The sequence below is a fragment of the Bufo gargarizans genome, chromosome 7, assembly GCF_014858855.1.
Source record: "Bufo gargarizans isolate SCDJY-AF-19 chromosome 7, ASM1485885v1, whole genome shotgun sequence".
NCBI classification, from domain to species: domain Eukaryota; kingdom Metazoa; phylum Chordata; class Amphibia; order Anura; family Bufonidae; genus Bufo; species Bufo gargarizans.
In genome coordinates this window covers 173,517,888-173,538,610 of record NC_058086.1, presented here as the reverse complement: position 1 = coordinate 173,538,610, position 20,723 = coordinate 173,517,888, and the positions used below count along the sequence as shown (strand labels likewise).

The 20,723-nt window shown below is 44.9% G+C and overlaps 1 protein-coding gene across 1 annotated transcript in view; it reads right to left on the bottom strand.

The window, feature by feature from the left end:
- Positions 1–20,723, bottom strand: part of LOC122943598 (zinc finger protein 436-like) — a 247,783-nt gene that overhangs the window by 224,558 nt on the left and 2,502 nt on the right. The window contains exons 2-3 of the mRNA XM_044301467.1: positions 19,651–19,730; positions 19,493–19,571 (exon numbers count right to left, since the gene is read on the bottom strand). Coding sequence (XP_044157402.1) covers positions 19,493–19,571; positions 19,651–19,730 — 159 coding nt within the window. The remainder of the gene's footprint in view (positions 1–19,492; positions 19,572–19,650; positions 19,731–20,723) is intronic.

Genomic DNA, 20,723 nt, shown 5'->3' with positions numbered 1-20,723 from the left:
ACAAATGTCTTTTTTCGGCCTTATGTACTATGTTACTATGTCCCTACGCTGGCTATTTACAGGGATCTAGTCCAAGCACCCGCAGTTAGACCTGCAGGGACCTGTTCACACAGCCTGAACTGGAAGCTCACAAAACAGACATGAATCAAGGTGACAAGCAAACCGGATCAAAGACACAGAATCAGGATCAAGGAATAAACCGGAACCCATGCAGATCAGGATACATACAGGAAGCATGGCGTTCACGGCCAGAACAGAAAATAACCAAAGACATATCAGACATGGATGAACAATCAGGCTGACTACACGAGTCACTCTTTTCAGGATAGCATGTGCCCTGCACACAGCTTTCCTGGACACGGGAGACAGACTAATCTCCCAGGCACACAGCTCCCAGGTCTGCCCCCCCCCCCTACCCGCTGCTACATTTAATGAGATTACTTCATGTGGACTTTCCTAAAACTAGACATACAGTAACTAGACTGCTTGGTGCAGACTTCCCTGCTGCGAAACCTTATTGGATTATTTGATGTGGACTTTCCCGATTCCTTTTACACGGACTGATAATCAGGTCAATTATCAGGGATGAACATTGATGATCGTTCATTGTGCCGATGCAGCAGATCACGCTGTATAAACAGCCGTCTGCAGAACATGAACAGTGATTTTCTATGGAGACAGGCGGTCGCTGTATTAATCACTTGTCTACAGAGGTGATCACTGAACGGGAATGCAGTCCTCACCTCCGCTGATGATCAGGCAATTATATGGAGCGCTTAGTTTGTTCCCAATAATTTCCTGAAAGATCACTTCGTATATAACCGAATTATTCGAACAGTTCCTTCACGCTATCCAAAAAACTAAACTAACCAATGACCTCACTAAGCTGCAACAAACAACTATTCACACTAACAAAACCAATAACATCTAGCCAACAAATAAACCTCATAAAAAGGTCTGGAGGCAACTAGAAGGGACAGTGGAGGAAAGTGGGAGCTTAGGCCCAAACAAGGTAGCTCTCTGATGGTGCCCTCATCTAAACAGCTCTGGACCCAAGTGAGATGTTCAGAACAAATGCAGCCAGAAGCACCTGCATCTAACAGGACTGATCCTTGCAGTGGTTCAGTTGTCACTGGCTAACCAATTGCAGTGATAGGGGAAGTGGGACTACTGCAATTAGCCCCTTAGGGGTACATTGTGAGGGTCCTATCACAGAGCAATGGAAAATGACACCTGATAAGCAGGGTCGTACTATTGCATCACTTAGTGAGATCTGCCTTCCTGCTGTTACATATTAGTACGGCACTGGAAAGGGTTAAAACTACATACGGAAATGCCAAAAAGTGTTATCTGAAGCTAGTTTCATACTAGTGCTTGAGATCCAGCCGGCTGTTCCGGCAAGGAACATCCGACTAGATCTCCCTGCGTTCCACAATTACTTGAAATTGGTAAGTCTCCTTCCGGCCCCGTTAACTATCATGCGAATCAGCAGAGATCCAACATCTACAGGTTTTTTTCCGGCCGATTCTCGGGTTGTGGCCAGATCTCTTGCCAGTCCCCATTAAAGTTAATGGGGCCGGACGGAGACTCACTAACTTCCAGCAATGCTGGAACACAGAGAGATCTGGACGGCTGTTCCCTAGCCCTCTAGCACTAGTGTGAAACTAGCTTAAAAAGGGTATTCCCATCACAGACAATGGGGGCATATCGCTAGGATATGCCCCCTTTGTCTGATAGGTGTGGGTCCCACCTCTGGGACCAGCACCTACAAGAACGGAGCAGGGAAATGAACGGAGGGCGCACTGCGCAGCCGCCCTCTATTCATTTCAATTGGGCCACCGAAAATAGCCGAGCGCTGCCTCGTTTTTTTCCGTCTGCCCCATAAATATGAAAGGGAGCAGGGGCCGTGCGTGAGCGTTGAGCTCCCATTCACTTGTATGGGAGCAGCGCTTGGTGGTGGACAGACCCACCTGGGGTCCTTCAGCCACAGCTCTCCCGCTCCGTTCTTCTTGTCCTATCAGACAATGGGGGCATATCCTAGTGAAAAATCACAAGGCAGGACTACAACTTGTCCGTGAACTCAACAGCAAAGGACAGGACTTCTGGAACAATTATTTGCCCACTGGAGCAGAAGACATGTTTTGCGAAAATTAAAGACATTTAACCAGAAAAGCTGTTCATGACTGGAGACCATGTTCTGCTTTGGGAGAGTGTTCTCATAGGATCCACCATGAATTCTATAGTCTTCTGCAGAATCTGTATTCAAGGCACCAACAGCTTCCTGCTGATTTCAGTGAAAGCTGTTCCTGAATGTTTTTGAGAAGTAGCATGGTACTTATTTCAAGAGCATTTTAGCTGTGTTCTCAGTTAAAATCCGTAGGAAAATGGCTAGTGCTATTTTCATTTAGCTGCATTTCTGGTCCTAGAGGCAGATCCACCATGGGTTTGGCTCACACATATTTTATCCTATCACTGTCCCAGATAATGTGTGCGGATATAAGACCATCTGTTAGAAAACCCATATAAGAGAGCAGTAGATGGTACAACCTTATTCACACTTGTGTATTTTGAATCTGTTTGGAAGACAAAACTGGGAGGAGAACATAACCAGAGACCCCTGGAACCGACAGATTTACACGTCTTCCATGTTCTGGAGAACGTTCTAGCTTTCTCTCACAGATACTGATCAAAATACACAAGTGTGAATGAGGCCTTATAATAAATACCTACTGGATGGTGTTTGTGACAAAGGGCCAGTATAAGGTATTCTACAGAGGCTTGTAGAGTGTTCTCGGGCGCTTCTAAATAAATAATAACAGACAGAAGGAAATTACAGACCAAGGATTTTATTAATATTTTACAAATGATCAGAAATTCCATTTTTTTATTTTTGCCTTGTTCTATCTCCCCATACTGTACGAATGAAGATCAAATATTGATGTCCACATATGTTACATAAAAGTCTACGTGTCCTTCCCCGGTAAACAAGGCCCTTGTTCATATCCACAATGCTTTTTCTCCATGGGTCCCAGTCAGATGACCTCTATTAAATATATTTTGGGCGTTTGTAGATACAGGCTGATTCCACCCAAAAACATTCCCTCTTATTGGTTGTTTAGCATTTCCAAAACTTGTGAACAAGAATATGGTTTCTTCTCTGTGTGAATTCTCTGATGGAATTTTAAAATCTAATTTCCATTGTGCGAAGCATCAGAATTATTTATCTCCCGTATGAATTCTCTCATGTTGTGTAAGATTTGATTTATTTGCAAAACATTTCCCACATTCTGAACATGAATACGGCTTGTCCCCTGTGTGAATTCTCACATGTTGAATAAGGTTTGATTTATTAGCAAAACATTTCTCACATTGTGAGCAAGAATACGGCTTCTCTCCTGTGTGAATTCTCTCATGTTTAATAAGATCTGATTTACTTGTAAAACATTTCTCACATTCTGAACACGAATACGGCTTCTCTCCTGTGTGACTTCTCTCATGTTTAATAAGAGCTGATTTATTTGTAAAGCATTTCACACATAATGAACATGAATATGGTTTTTCTCCTGTGTGCCTTCTCTCATGTACAATAAGATTAGATTTATTTATAAAGCATTTCCCACATTCTGAGCAGGAATATGGCTTCTCTCCTGTGTGACTTCTCTGATGTGTAAGGAGATTTGATATTACTGTGAAACACTTTCCACATTCTGAACATGAATATGGCTTCTCTCCTGTGTGAATTCTTTTATGTATAATAAGATTTGATTTAACTGTAAAATATTTTCCACATTCTGAACATGAATATGACTTTACCCCTACGTGAGTTATTTCATGGTTTAGGAGACTTGACTTTTCTTTGAAACATTTCCCACATTCTGAACATGAATACTGCTTCTCTGTGTGCATTTTCTCATGCCGATTAAGATTTGATTTACCTGTAAAGCATTTCCCACATATTGAACATGGATATGGTTTCTCTCCTCTGTGCATTCTCTGATGTGTAAGGAGATTAGATTTTTCTGTGAAACATTTCTCACATTCTGAACATGAATACGGCTTCTCTCCTTTGTGAATTCTCTCATGGTTAACAAGAGCCGATTTATTTGTAAAGCATTTACCACATTCTGAACATGAGAACGGCTTCTCTCCTGTGTGAATTCTCGCATGCTTAACTAAAGCCGCTTTATTGGTAAAACATTTCCCACATTCCGAACATGAAAATAGCCTCTCTCCTGTGTGACTTCTCTCATGTCTAACCAGATCTGATGTCTTTAGAAAACACTGCCCACATTCTGAACAAGAATACGGCCTCTCTTCTGTGTGACTTCTTCTGTGTCTGCAAAGACCTGAGCTGTGTGCAAACTGTTTCCCACATTCTCCACACTGAAACCTTTTATCTCCTTCCTGCCCGATAATTGTGGTAACAATCTCTGATTGGTCAGGAGAAGGTTCCTCATGATTAGGGGAATTATGTGATAGATCTGTACTGTAAATTCCTGGATATACGTTAAAGGTAAGGATGTTTTCTTGTGAAGAGCGCTGCCCGATATCTTCATCTTCTACTTTACCATCTAGTGATAACATGAAGTTTCCATGAGCGGTCTCACTTGGATTTCCTGTAAGAATTTAAAATAAAATGTCATGAATTCTTATTCCAACAACAAAGAAGATAAAGTTATAACGTTATCAGGCTGGAAACACACATACAGTGGATCAGCAGGAAGGAGAAGCAGAAGTCCTTCTTCCTTTATATTTCCCATTCCTTATGAATCCAGTCCTCCCTTTGGCTCAAAAAAAAATGCATAAATTGCTCCGGCCTTACAGAGCTTCGTATAACACATTACAATGAATGATAAGAGTCCATAATGCTGGTCTACACTCAGCGATCACTTCTATTACACCCAGGTGTAATAAACTCTAAATCTGATAAGCGCAACAGTCTTGTTTGGTAATCAGCCTTCTCCTCTGCAAACACATTCAGTTCTCAAATCTAAACCATTCACAATGTGATCTTGGCCAAAGTCTACCTCTAACATGATACTGACATGAGGCTTGGTGCACATCTCCGGTTGGAGTCATGGAGATAACAAAGCGGTCTGTATAGTGTAATGGCCGCACAGTCATCAGATCCCAGGTTTATTTACATCATTAATATGTAGAGGAATAGACAGAATGAGGTCAATCAGAATCTGTAAGAAAGGTTTCTAGTTCTAAGGGGAACAAGTACGATAAATGTGGTCCTAATGATGTGGTGTCTGGGTGTAGGTAATCATCACTGAAATGTCATAGGGGACATAGGAGCCTCCTACTAATCATGGATCTGGAAGGTTGTTTTTACCTTTCAATATAAAAATCTTAAAAGTCACATTGAAATCATCTTAACCACTTCAACCCCGCTAGCTGAAACCCCCTTCATGACCAGAGCACTTTTTACACTTCTGCACTACACTACTTTCACCATTTATCGCTCGGTCATGCAACTTACTACCCAAATGAATTTTACCTCCTTTTCTTCTCACTAATAGAGCTTTCATTTGGTGGTATTTCATTGCTGCTGACATTTTTACTTTTTTTGTTATTAATCAAAATGTAACGATTTTTTTGCAAAAAAATGACATTTTTCACTTTCAGCTGTAAAATTTTGCAAAAAAAACGACATCCATATATAAATTTTTCGCCAAATTTATTGTTCTACATGTCTTTGATAAAAAAATGTTTGGGCAAAAAAAAAATGGTTTGGGTAAAAGTTATAGCGTTTACACACTATGGTACAAAAATGTGAATTTCCGCTTTTTGAAGCAGCTCTGACTTTCTGAGCACCTGTCATGTTTCCTGAGGTTCTACAATGCCCAGACAGTAGAAAAACCCCACAAATGACCCCATTTCGGAAAGTAGACACCCTAAGGTATTCGCTGATGGGCATAGTGAGTTCATAGAACTTTTTATTTTTTGTCACAAGTTAGCGGAAAATGATGATTTATTTTTTTATTTTTTTTTCCTTACAAAGTCTCAGATTTCACTAACTTGCGACAAAAAATTTAAAATTCTAGGAACTCGCCATGCCCCTCACGGAATACCTTGGGGTGTCTTCTTTCTAAAATGGGGTCACTTGTGGCGTAGTTATACTGCCCTGGCAATTTAGGGGCCCAAATGTGTGAGAAGTACCTTGCAATCAAAATGTGTAAAAAATGGCCTACGAAATCTGAAAGGTGCACTTTGGAATATGTGCCCCTTTGCCCACCTTGGCTGCAAAAAAGTGTCACACATCTGGTATCGCCGTACTCAGGAGAAGTTAGGGAATGTGTTTTGGGGTGTAATTTTACATATACCCATGCTGGGTGAGAGAAATATCTTGGCAAAAGACAACTTTTCCCATTTTTTTATACAAAGTTGGCATTTGACCAAGATATTTCTCTCACCCAGCATGGGTATATGTAAAATGACACCCCAAAACACATTCCCCAACTTCTCCTGAGTACGGCGATACCAGACGTGTGACACTTTTTTGCAGCCAAGGTGGGCAAAGGGGCACATATTCCAAAGTGCACCTTTCGGATTTTGCAGGCCATTTTTTACACATTTTGATTGCAAAGTACTTCTCACACATATGGGCCCCTAGAATGCCAGGGCAGTATAACTACGCCACAAGTGACCCCATTTTGGAAAGAAGACACCCCAAGGTATTCCGTGAGGGGAATGGCGAGTTCCTAGAATTTTTAATTTTTTGTCACAAGTTAGTGGAAAATTATGATTTTTTATTTTTATTTTTTTTCCTTACAAAGTCTCATATTCCACTAACTTGCGACAAAAAATAAAAAATTCTAGGAACTCGCCATGCCCCTCACGGAATACCTTGGGGTGTCTTCTTTTTAAAATGGGGTCACTTGTGGCGTAGTTATACTGCCCTGGCATTCTAGGGGCCCATATGTGTGAGAAGTACCTTGCAATCAAAATGTGTAAAAAATGGCCTGCAAAATCCGAAAGGTGCACTTTGGAATGTGTGCCCCTTTGCCCACCTTGGCAGCAAAAAAGTGTGACACATCTGGTATCGCCGTACTCAGGAGAAGTTGGGGAATGTGTTTTGGGGTGTCATTTTACATATACCCATGCTGGGTGAGAGAAATATCTTGGCAAAAGACAACTTTTCCCATTTTTTTATACAAAGTTGGCATTTGACCAAGATATTTTTCTCACCCAGCATGGGTATATGTAAAATGACACCCCAAAACACATTCCCCAACTTCTCCTGAGTACGGCGATACCAGATGTGTCACACTTTTTTGCAGCCTAGATGCGCAAAGCGGCCCAAATTCCTTTTAGGAGGGCATTTTTAGACATTTGGATCCCAGACTTCTTCTCACACTTTCGGGCCCCTAAAAAGCCAGGGCAGTATAAATACCCCACAAAAGACCCCACTTTGGAAAGAAGACACCCCAAGGTATTCCGTGAGGGGCATGGCGAGTTCCTAGAATTTTTTATTTTTTTGGCACAAGTTAGCGGAAATTTTTTTTTTTTGTATTTTCTCACAAAGTCTCACTTTCCGCTAACTTGGGACAAAAATTTCAATCTTTCATGGACTCAATATGCCCCTCACGGAATACCTTGGGGTGTCTTCTTTCCGAAATGGGGTCACATGTGGGGTATTTATACTGCCCTGGCATTTTAGGGGCCCTAAAGCGTGAGAAGAAGTCTGGAATATAAATGTCTAAAAAATGTTACGCTTTGGATTCCGTGAGGGGTATGGTGAGTTCATGTGAGATTTTATTTTTTGACACAAGTTAGTGGAATATGAGACTTTGTAAGAAAAAACAAAAACAAACAAAAAATTTCCGCTAACTTGGGCCCAAAAAAATGTCTGAACGGAGCCTTACAGGGGGGTGATCAATAACGGGGGTGATCAATGACAGGGGGGTGATCAATGACAGGGGGGTGATCAATGACAGGGGGGTGATCAGGGAGTGTATATGAGGTGATCACCCCCCTGTCATTGATCACCCCCCCCTGTAAGGCTCCATTCAGACGTCCGTATGATTTTTTACGGATCCACTGATACATGGATCGGATCCGCAAAACACATGCGGACCTCTGAATGGAGCCTTACAGGGGGTGATCAATGACAGAGGGGTGATCACCCATATAGCCTCCCCGATCACCCCCCTGTCATTGATAACCCCCTGTAAGGCTCCATTCAGACGTCCGTATGATTTTTACGGATCCACTGATGCATGGATCGGATCCGCAAAACACATGCGGACCTCTGAATGGAGCCTTACAGGGGGGTGATCAATGACAGGGAAGTGCTCAGGAAGTCTATATGCGTGATCACCCCCTTGTCATTGATCACCCCCCTGTAAGGCTCCATTCAGACGTCCGCATGTGTTTTGCGGATCCGATCCATGTATCAGTGGATCCGTAAAAATCATACGGACGTCTGAATGGAGCCTTACAGGGGGGTGATCAATGACAGGGGGGTGATCGGGGAGTCTATATGGGGTGATCAGGGGTGATCAGTGGTTCATAAAGGGTTAATAAGTGACGGGGGGGGGGTGTAGTGTAGTGTAGTGGTGTTTTCTGGTACTTTACTGAGCTGCCTGTGTCTTCTGGTGGTCGATCCAAACAAAAGGGACACCAGAGGACCAGGTATATTAGACGCTGTTATCAAAACAGCGTCTAATATACCTGTTAGGGGTTAAAAAAAAAATCACATCTCCAGCCTGCCAGCGAGCGATCGCCGCTGGCAGGCTGGAGATCCACTCGCTTACCTTCCGTTCCTGTGTGCGCGCGTTCACAGGAAATCTCGCGTCTCGCGAGAGGACGCGTATATGCGTCCAGGAGGAATGAATCAACCACCTCCCGGATGCATATGTGCGTACAGCGGTCGGGAGGTGGTTAACTGGGAATTGTATGGAGCCAGCTGTTGTGCTGAGCCCGATCCATATGCGGTGGGTGCTGGCTGTGCAAATACAGCAGGTACCCGACCATGATGATGGATAAAGACGATCACGCCAAAACCGGTCAATTAACCCCTCGTATACTGCATTCAACAGAGATTGCGGCAGCTATGAGGTTAGCGCTCCGCATTTAAACTGGGGGCCTGTGATCGGTTACCATGCAGCGTTGGCAGGGACAGTGTCAGAATGCCATTTACCCAAATAGAACTGGAAGACAAGTGTCACAGGTGGCCCCCTATCAGCATGGATTTTGGAGCGTAGAGTATGTGGTTAAACTGGGTTTTCTAAGGCTCTGCCATTAGTGCAGCAGGTGCGCCCCAAAACCTGATGCTAAGCCGAGTGTCCAGCCTGGACCAAGGACGGAGAGAAGAGCTTGGAGAGGATGTCTATGTGCAGTCACAGCTCCCTCCGCTCCTGCACATAACACAGAGTGTGTTACTTTACTGGAGCTCTAAGGTGGAGCCTCACCTGAAGAAACCTTCCAATTCCCTTCCTCCATTCATGATTACATACCTGTGGTCACATGGACTGGAATGTCCTCCTCCACCTCACTCTTACACGGGGGATCGCCCATCATCCACTCTTCTTCATCCTCCACTTTAATATCAGTCAGATCTTCCCCTTGATTTGTCATCTGTAATAATTCAGGACAATACAGCAGACAGGTGGGAAATCTAACAGATCCACATAAGAGACCCCCACCATCTATGACCCCTCTATGACTGCAGGACCCCCTATATAGATGTGTATAGGGCTCAGCTCCATCTACCTGATGGTTCTCTGGGAGCTTCTCCTCTGGACAGTCCAGGGAATACAGAGGACGGGGACATCTCTCGGGGGGATTTCCTTCTATGAGTCCATCTGTAGGAAACACATAGGGACAGAAAAGACTAATTACATATGATGTGATGATGGAAGTAGTATCCAGGTGACCCATGACAGCCCCCTCCTTACCCTGCTGATCGCCCCATAAATCCGTCTCCTCTTCTTCTTCTTCATCTTTAACCTCAACCTTAATATCAATCAGATTTTCATCCTAAACAAGAAGAAAATGTAAAATTTTGGTTCAGTCCCTTTCTGGTCAGATTCTGAGGAGACTTCAGCTCCATCTACCTGATGGTTATCTGGGAGCTTCTCCTCTGGACAGTCCTGGGAATACAGAGGACAGGGACATCTCTCGGGGGGACTTCTTTCTATGAGTCCATCTGTAGGAAACACACAGGGATGGAACAGATGTGAAAATCAGATGATGGGAGTAGTATCCTAAATACAGACATGACAGCCCCCCTCCTTACCCTGCTGATCGCCCCATAAATCCGTCTCCTCTTCTTCTTCATCTTTAACCTCAACCTTAATATCCATCAGATTTTCATCCTAAAGAAGAAAAAAAAAATGAAGTCTTATTTGAAATTCCTATTTCACTAAACCATGATGGCACCTGACCTTGAGATGATCCTCCACCCACCAGGCAGAGAAGAGAAGCCTAAAAGGGTCCTTCTCCATCTTTTCCTCAATGTCCTGCAACCCTGAGAGACCCTAAAGAGAACTTGCAGGAAGCAGACACCCTCTTCATGCTCAGCTGAATATTTTCCTATGTACAACGACGCTCTTCTTGGCCGGATTGACAGTTGTCAGGCAGCGGCTCTAAAGATGGACCGTCAAGGGCAGTTTGGGTAAATTTAGTTAGGACTGTAAGCTGTTCTGAAAGAATGTATTATAATCGTATAGGCCAATATAAATAATGGACATCAATTTGGGAGAAAAAAGAAAGGGTGTTTGAAATGGGACCGTTCTGAATTGATCCCTTTACTACTCTGCTGCTGTTTATTCTTTGGCTGGGGGGGAAGGGGGGCTTTATGTGTTTTCATATGTATTTTGTATTGATTTTTCACAATTTTATTTGGTGTTAAAATAAAAAATAAAAAAATTTTATTAAACAAATGCTCTCAGAGGTCAGTCGAATATTTTCATATGTACAATTATGTTTCTGTATTTATATATATATATATATATATATATATATATATATATCATAATGTTGGGAAGTTACGTGGTGCCGTTGTGGAGGTTACGTGAAAAGAGAAAATATCGGTAAGACTAATTCGGCTTTTCCCCTTCACCCTCCACTACGGCACCTGACCATGAGATCTACCAGAGTACAGTCTATGGTAGGACTGCTGCCCGGAGGACTTTCTCCCCAAATACTAAATCTTGTGTTGAATAATTATCCGCTCTATAATGTTTCACAAAAGTGTGAGGAAGAACCCAAGCTGCTGCCCTACAAATGTGTTCAGTGGAGGCAGATGCCCCTCTGCCCAGGTAGTGGATGAAGCTCTAGTCGGGTGGTCTTTTAGTTCCCAGGTGGCTCCTTGTCCATGGTTCTGTAGGATTCACAAGTAGCCATTCTACTCCACCTGCTGATGGAGATCTTGGAAGCTTTCATCCTCTTCCTATTAACTTGAATATAGATGAGAAGACTATTAGACGTCCTCCAAGGTTCTGTAACCTCCAGGTGCTGAAGAAGTCATCTTCTAACATCCAACTTAATGATAACTTGAAAAAAGAGAGATGATCAGCGAGTGAATGAAAATCCAGTCAGCTAATTCGCAATTTACAGGCAATAGAATGGTCACCAAACTATGGCCTCCTCACACTGGACGTAACTGCCCTATACTCCAACATACCTCACCAATTAGGGATCAGCTGTGTAAAAGATACTCTTCATAAGGACCAATCCCTCAAACCAATGCAGATAGACTTCCTACTGGAAAGTCTTCTCTTTATCCTGGAACACAATTACTTTATATACAATAACGACATTTACCATGAAAGAATTGGGAGCGCTATGGGGACACGGGTAGCGCTATCTTTTGCTTACATATTTATGGGCGTATTCGAGGCGGCACATATTTGGGGCCACCAGACATACAAAGATAACATCATCCACTTCAGAAGATATATAGACGACCTGTTTATTATATGGAACGGAGACGAGAAATCTGCCATGGAGTTCTGCGGAAGCTTGAACCTTACAGATTGGGGCATAACCTTTACCCCAAAATACAGGAGAGAGTCAATAGAATTCCTGGACATCGTCATTACTAATCAGGACAACAGACTTATTACTAAAACCGTCGACACAAACCGCTATATACAATACACCAGTTTCCACCACAACAAATGGCTCAAAAATATACCCCAGAGCCAATATTAACACATTAGACGCAGCTGCACCAATCACACTGATTTTTTTCACACGAGCAAAGAAATTAGAAAAAAGATTTAAAGAAAACCAATACCCTAACATCATCATACAAGACGTATACAAACAGAGCCTACAGCCAAACGGAGTAGTAAAGAACAAACCGCTCCGAAGAACCTCCATTTCATCACACCATTCTGCAGGTGTTACAGAAACATCGGCACATCCTACTACAATATGCACACCTAAAAAAGTATCTCCCCAGTAAACCCAAAATAACATACAGACGCGCCCCCACCTTCAGAAACCTACTGGCACCAAGTAAACCAAAACACCATCAGAAGGGACACACTCTAATAGGTATGAATAAAGTAGGGAGCTACAGATGTAACACCTCCCGCTGCCTCTGTGGCACCACCATTACACATAACAAAATAGCCTTCTCATCAAACACCACCCGACACGTCAGTCCTCGTACGTCATCTACATGACAGAATGCCAATGTGGTCTGCAATATGCTGGGCGCACAACCCAAACACTACACTGCCGTCTGAATCAACACCGCCATAACATGCAGAAACAGTATACCAAACACAGCTTATCTAGGCATTGCGCCAATACTCCCGAAAAAACGACCCTTGCCGACACAGAGCGATCCCGGCACCAAGCAAAGATCTAAATACCATTAAACACCCCCCTCTGTAAAGATCCAGCACAGGAAAAGCCTGCTCAAGATGACTGTTAGCCGGGACATCACCGCACCCAGCCCCTAGCACCACACATAACAGAGCGATGGCTGCACCCATCAAATACAGCACCCATAAAGAAAATAACCACCACAGGTCTTTCCACTGATGTATATATTTATTGGTCTATTTATTTGCTTAACCACCGACACCATCTCCACATCCCAGCATCAGCCTGCGCTGTGTCACTGTAAGAGGAATGTCAACTCAAAACACCCCCACCATCCGCCCCCTGGTCTGCGCGCCAAATAGCTTTGTTTTAAATGTGCTGTAACATTGTTTCATGTACATAGTCCTGACGAAGGGGACAATCCAGCCCCAGAAACTCGGAGACTACCTGTGAATAAAGAAACCCTGCATCAACTACACCGTCTCCGATGTATCACTCACCTGAACCTCGGCAGCACCTCCAGTGATCCTGACCTTTTGTCAAGTTATCGTCTATACGCGTCGTTTGCCCTGGGGGCAACACAGAGGACCAGGATAACCGTCCACCGGTCGGGTTTACAAATAACCGGTCAAGCGACCTACAGCAGTTGTGACTTTTCACTAAGCACAATTGCGTGTTTGTAAAACCTATTGGTTAACTACTGATACCGCACTTGTGGCGCCTCGTTCTTCTTATTTGTATCTTTAGAACATCCAACTTGAGCAATGTTTTTTCACTTTTGGTCTTAGGATTTTCACAAATGAAAGGAAGAACACCTTCAAATTTCAAAAATGAGTAGCCACCTTAGGGGGAAAGAAATGACCGAATTTAAGAACAATTCTCTCATCCATTAAAGCCAAAAATGGGTCAGTAATCCCGTCTGAAGTAATCCCCACCAGCAATACAGTCTTCAGGGTTACGAGAAGTGCAAGCGTTAACCCTGAAGGGGACATACAGTTGCAAGAAAAAGTATATGAACCCTTTGGAATGATATGGATTTCTGCACAAATTGGTCAAAAAATGTGATCTGATCTTCATCTAAGTCACAACAAAAGACAATCACAGTCTGCTTAACCTAATAACACACAAAGAGTTAAATGTTACCATGTTTTTATTGAACACACCATGTAAACATTCACAGTGCAGGTGGAAAAAGTATGTGAACCCAGTCCAGTCAATGAGATGAGATTGGAGGTGTTGGTTACAGCTGCCCTGCCCTATATAAAACACACACCAGTTCTGGGTTTGCTTTTCACAAGAAGCATTGCCTGATGTGAATGATGCCTCGCACAAAAGAGCTCTCAGAAGACCTAGGAATAAGAATTGTTGACTTGTATAAAGCTGGAAAGGGTTATAAAAGTATCTCCAAAAGCCTTGCTGTTCATCAGTCCACGGTAAGACAAATTGTCTATAAATGGAGAAAGTTCAGCACTGCTGCTATTCTCCCTAGGAGTGGCCGTCCTGTAAAGATGACTGCAAGAGCACAGTGCAGACTGCTCAATGAGGGGAAGAAGAATCCTAGAGTGTCAGCTAAAGACTTACAGAAGTCTCTGGCATATGCTAACATCCCTGTTAGCGAATCTACGATACGTAAAACACTAAACAAGAATGGTTTCATGGGAGGATACCACAGAGGAAGCCACTGCTGTCCAAAAAAAACATTGCTGCACGTTTACAGTTTGCACAAGAGCACCTGGATGTTCCACAGCAGTACTGGCAAAATATTCTGTGGACAGATGAAACCAAAGTTGAGTTGTTTGGAAGAAACACACAACACTATGTGTGGAGAAAAAGAGGCACAGCACACCAACATCAAAACCTCATCCCAACTGTGAAGTATGGTGGTGGGGGCATCATGGTTTGGGGCTGCTTTGCTGCGTCAGGGCCTGGACGGATTGCTATCATCGAAGGAAAAATGAATTCCCAAGTTTATCAAGACATTTTGCAGGAGAACTTAAGGTCATCTGTCCACCAGCTGAAGCTCAACAGAAGATAGGTGTTGCAACAGGACAACGACCCAAAGCATAGAAGTAAATCAACAACAGAATGGCTTAAACAGAAGAAAATCCGCCTTCTGGAGTGGCCCAGTCAGAGTCCTGACCTCAACCCGATTGAGATACTGTGGTGTGACCTCAAGAAAGCGATTCACACCAGACATCCCAAGAATATTGCTGAACTGAAACAGTTCTGTAAAGAGGAATGGTGAAGAATTACTCCTGACCGTTGTGCACGTCTGATCTGCAACTACAGGGAACGTTTAGTGGACGTTATTGCTGCCAAAGGAGGTTCAACCAGTTATTAAATCCAAGGGTTCACATACTTTTTCCACCTGCACTGTGAATGGTTACATGGTGTGTTCAATAAAAACATTGCAACATTTAATTCTTTGTGCGTTATTAGGTTAAGCAGACTGTGATTGTCTATTGTTGTGACTTAGATGAAGATCAGATCACATTTTATGACCAATCATTCCAAAGGGTTCACATACTTTTTCTTGCAACTGTATGATAGACTATGGGTATAGCTTCTACCACTAGGAGGAGGACACCAAGCATAAAAGCGTTCATTCCTCCTCCCCCCAGCTATACTGTTCCCAGGGGGACTACGCTAAATAAGTGAGTGCCAGAGCAGTAGGAGAACAGGAAAACATAGCCAAGGTATCAGAGGAACCCAGAACAGAAACAGTCCATAATGGAGAAGCTAGAGCTCAGGAAAAAATGAACCTACACAACAAGGATCTGAAGGGTGGGAACCGTGTCCCCCAACGCATGGAAGAGAAAAGGATTTTAAAGAAAAGCAAAAATCTATTTTTCTCATCTCGGTCATTGAAGGACACAAGGCAGACGATTGGACAAAGTCGTCTCCAGGGAGGGAACAAAAGGGTTTAGAAAACAGACATGCGATTAGTGGACACTGCCTGCAGAACCTTGCACCCCACCACTTTTATCATGTGTGCACCCAATAAAATTTTGTAAAGGTTTGAAGAGAGGATCAGGTAGTGGCCTTAAACACCTGCAAAGCAGACACTTGGTGACGCACTGCCCAACAACCTCTGAAGAAACAAGTAGAGTCAGGGGTAACCCAGAAAGGGGGTCTCCCAGCCTTTACAGCAGCACACCTCATATATGGTTAAACAACTCCAGCAAGAGATGGTGGGTTAAGACGCCTCAAGCTCCTTAGAGAACAACCTTTTCCTGATGTAAAATCAAGAAAGGGGATTTCCAAGACAAGGTTCCCATTTACAAAACTCTGCGGATAGACGTGATGCGACCAAGAAGGCTACCTTGGAAGAAAGAAAACATAAAGAAATATCCTGTAAGGATTCGAACGGAGACTGTGGGAGTGAGCCCAGAACATGGTTGAGGTTCCAAGGTGGCAATAGACAGCGGTAAGTGGATACCTTAAGGGCCACACCCCAAAGAAAGGTGTGAGACGTCAAATTGGTGGCAACAGATCACTGAAAAAAAAATAGATAGTGCAGAGACCTGTTCCCTTGAGAGAACTGAGACCTAGGCCGAGATTCAAGCCCGTCTGAAGGAAGAATAGGACAGAAGGGAAAGAAAACTGCATGGGGAAAAGCTGAAGCTCTTCGCACCAGTAAAAAAAAAAAGACTTCCATATCCTATGGTAGATATGGGTGGATGCTGGTTTTCTGGCCTTGATCATAGTTTGGATGACAGTTTCTAGGGTTTAACACCACTGTAGAAGGGTTAAAGCTTATCTCTGTAGGAAGGGGGAAAGCCAGGTTAAGCAGATCTTGCCTAGTCTGCAGATGAAGTCCCCCAAGAATGTAGAAGAGATAGTGCTGCGGTGATGACCCTCAGTAGAAGAGGAGAAGGAGTTTGAGGATGGTGCAGAGAGCTGCCGCCAAATGAAAATGGCGTTCTGCTGAATGTGAGGAAGTCCCAGACTGAAGGAGGGATCAGGAGCGGTTGGAAACTTTTGTGCCATGGAAGAGGAGGAGGAAGACTGTAGTCAAGGGGAGGGGGCATTTATACGTCGATCTCCATTGTTTTCCTGTCCCTGAAGAGGCGGGTACCATCCAGGAAGTGCCATTGTGGAGGCGTGAGGAAAAATAGCGTTCTGCTGAATGTGAGGAAGGCCCAGAGTGAAGGAGGGATCAGGAGCGGTGCAAGACTTTTGAGCCATGAAAGAGGAAGACTGTAGTCACGGGTGCAGTGGGAAGTCCAACCTGGCCTAACCGGTGCCAGGATTAGAGCAGTGGGACCAAATTCCCACAAGGAGGTGGGGGATGAGAAGGAGCTCCCAGTGGAGGTACTGCCAGCAGACTATGAGGGAATGACCGTCGGTCGCCAACCGAGAGATTGAGTCCAAGGCTGCTGGCAGCGGGACAGAGCAGCACTGATGACCACCTATGAAGGACCGGTGTGGTATGTGCAGACCGGCTGGGTGTCCTTGCGGGGCAGCGTGATTAAGGGGGATTTCAGAAGCTGGCACTGGTGACCCTGGAGAAAAGAGTATATATAAAGATATATATCAAATCACTGCAGATACTTACCTGTTCACCGCAAGGATGGTCCCCAGCTACAGCAGGATTATGTCCTTCAGTGCGACGCCCCTTGTGGAGGGCAGTGATGCTGGCACAGCTGGGGAGGGGGAGGGGGGGTCCAACTATAAATCCTTTCCAAGAAAAAAAAAAGCTGAGAAAAAAAACCAAAAGCTGAAAACTGATCTAGGTGGGAAGGGTATATCTGGTGGGAAGAGTGAACACCTTTCATGCTCCGTGTCCACCTCCCAGTGGCAGCAGACTCCTGTACGTCGACATGCCACTTATTACGTACTGAGGAGAACTTCTGCACGGACGGATTGCCTGATTAGAAGAACGGCACGCAGTGATCCATTCTGTACTGCAAGTGAAATTGGACATCACACAGTGTCTACACAAATCATCAGAAGGCATCTGCATGACATTGGGTACGATCAGGACGTCCAGCTACAGGTGTCCACTGATCTCACACCTCAGCTCTAAGAGGCTATCATGGTGCACAGAAAAACGGCAGTGGAGGCTGGAATGGAGGTCTGTCCTCTTCTGCAATGAATCCTTTGTTTTTCTCAGAACCAACAATAGCTGAAGATTGGTCTGGAGACCACGTGGACAATGTCATGAAAAGACCTTCAAAATGGGAACGTCACACCGGAACTATCCCCAGATTATGGTGTGGGGTGGCATAATATACGGTAGCCGGACCCGTCTAGTCTTCATTTCAGTACATTAACAGCTCAGCGTTACGTTGATTTGGTTGTGGAACCAGTGGTCCGGCCATTTCTCCAAAGTGTCCTAGAAGCCGTTTTTCAATAGAAGTTCTCGTGGCCGCATGTTGCTCATGCTACCGTGAGCAGCCACTGAATATATTCAGATGTTTACAATGTTTTGTTTCCATTTCTAATAACTTGCATATCATTAACATGTCGATCGATCCTGTAATTTCCATAATTCAACAACTTTTTCTTCTTAGTGTTGCAATTTCAATGCTGAGGAGTGTAAAAATGTGGTGGGTACATAAGGAGCACGTGTGAACCGAGGAAACCCCCACTCAATGCATTTCGGACACCACCAGTCCTATTCCATGACTCACATGTTATACGTCTTACTACAGATTTAGGTGAGGAGATGAAGCAGCCACAGCCCCCACCCCATTACCGGCAGGCTCAACATGCCTTCAATTATTGATATATGTGAGAAAAGGACGGCTACGTCCCCCAGGTGTATTCTGTGGCACGGTCATCGGGTGGGAGCTGTGGCTGCTTCACGACCTCACATAATGTGTGTCAAGACGTATAACAGGTAGGTCATATATAACGACTAGTGTTGTCAGGAACGCGTTGACCGTGGTTTGCCCTGTTCACACATACTTCGCTGTACTGTTTTTATATTACACTGATGATGGTTGGAACATGTTTTTGAAGGACTTAGAAAAGCTAGATTTATTTTATATTTGGAGGATTGTGCTGGATCTCATTCCAACATCAAGCTGCATTTAAAATGGAGCCAGAATCTCCAGCCAATCACAGCCTCACCAACATCAGAAGGGGCATCGAGTGGGCGCCAAGCCTCCAGACCCTGCTGACGTCACTCCCCGGAGCTGAGAATCTCAGGAAGCAGAGGAGAAGACTGGAGGGACTCCACTGGGCCTGAGAGAGGCTCCTAGCCTCCACTGGTGCTCCAGAGGATCAGGGAAGAAAGGTCTGCGGCAGGCTCCATTACACAAACCTAAGAGCCCAAAGTAAGTCTGAATGACCGCGCCTCCTGCAATGTGAAGATGATGTCCTCTCCCCACCTGGAAGGACAGGAAGACACCGAGGAGAAGATGCTTTACCCTCACTGTCCTTGCCTGGTGGAAGGAGGATCATCTCATGGTCAGGAGCCGTCCTGGAGGGGGAAGAGGGAAATGTAAAATGGTCTTTGGTTCAATCTCTTTCTGGTCAGATTCTGGGGAGACTTCAGCTCCATCTACCTGATGGTTCTCTGGGAGCTTCTCCTCTGGACAGTCCTGGGAATACAGAGGACGGGGACATCTCTCGGGGGGATTTCCTTCTATGAGTCCATCTGTAGGAAACACACAGGGACAGGAGAGATTATTACATGTGATGATGAGATGATGGGAGTAGTATCCAGGTGACCCATGACAGCCCCCCTCCTTACTCTGCTGATCGCCCCATAAATCCGTCTCCTCTTCTGCTTCATCTTTAACCTCAACCTTAATATCCATCAGATTTTCATCCTGAAGAAGAGAAATGTAAAATGGTCTTTGGTTCAATCCCTTTCTGGTCAGATTCTGGGGAGACTTCAGCTCCATCTACCTGATGGTTCTCTGGGAGCTTCTCCTCTGGACAGTCCTGGGAATACAGAGGACGGGGACATCTCCTCATGTAATCAGAACCTATAAGAGATAACACACAGACTGAATACAATACTGAGCGCCACAAACAGGAGGAGGAACTCTGCTGTCAGCCGCCATCTTTGTAAATCCTCTTGTGGATCCTGAAATGCGGCAGAGGAGAACAGAAACCTGCGGGTGGATTAGGGTGGAGTTCACCCCGCTGCCCTCTGAGTGTCTGGATGACTGGGGTGTGGCAGTCAGCAGCCTGGAAGTCTATGGGCAGCCGGCAGCAGTTTGTGACCCGCATATTCACCGGACATTTTACAGGAGAATTTCTGACCCTTTGGTTTTCTGCTTATAATGTAAAAGAGACCGAAAGGGCAACCCTCATAGAGGGAGGAGAGCGCCCCCCAATATTAGGGCTGAACCCCCATAGAGGGAGAAGAGCGCCCCCGATATCAGGACTGATCCGCCATAGAGGGAGGAGAGCGCCCCCCAATATTAGGGCTGAACCCCCATAGAGGGAGGAGAGCGCCCCCCCGATATCAGGGCTGAACCCCTATAGAGGGAGGAGAGCGCCCCCCAATATCAGGACTGAACCCCTATAAAGGGAGGAGAGCGCCCCCCGATATCAGGGCTGAGCCCCCATAGAGGGAGGAGAGTGCCCCCCGATATCACGACAACCTCCATAGAGGAAGGAGAGCGCCCCCCCGATATCAGGACTGAACCCCCATAAAGGAAGGAGAGTGCCCCCCGATATCAGGACTGAACCCCCATAGAGGGAGGAGAGCGCCCCCCGATATTAGGACTGAACCCCTATAGAGGGAGGAGAGCGCCCCCCGATATCAGGGCTGAACTCCCATAGAGGGAGGAGAGCGCCCCCCGATATCAGGGCTGAACCCCCATAGAGGGAGGAGAGCGCCCCCCGATATCAGGGCTGAACCCCCATAGAGGGAGGAGAGCGCCCCCCGATATCAGGGCTGAACCCCCATAGAGGGAGGAGAGCGCCCCCCGATATCAGGGCTGAACCCCCATACAGGAAGGAGAGCGCCC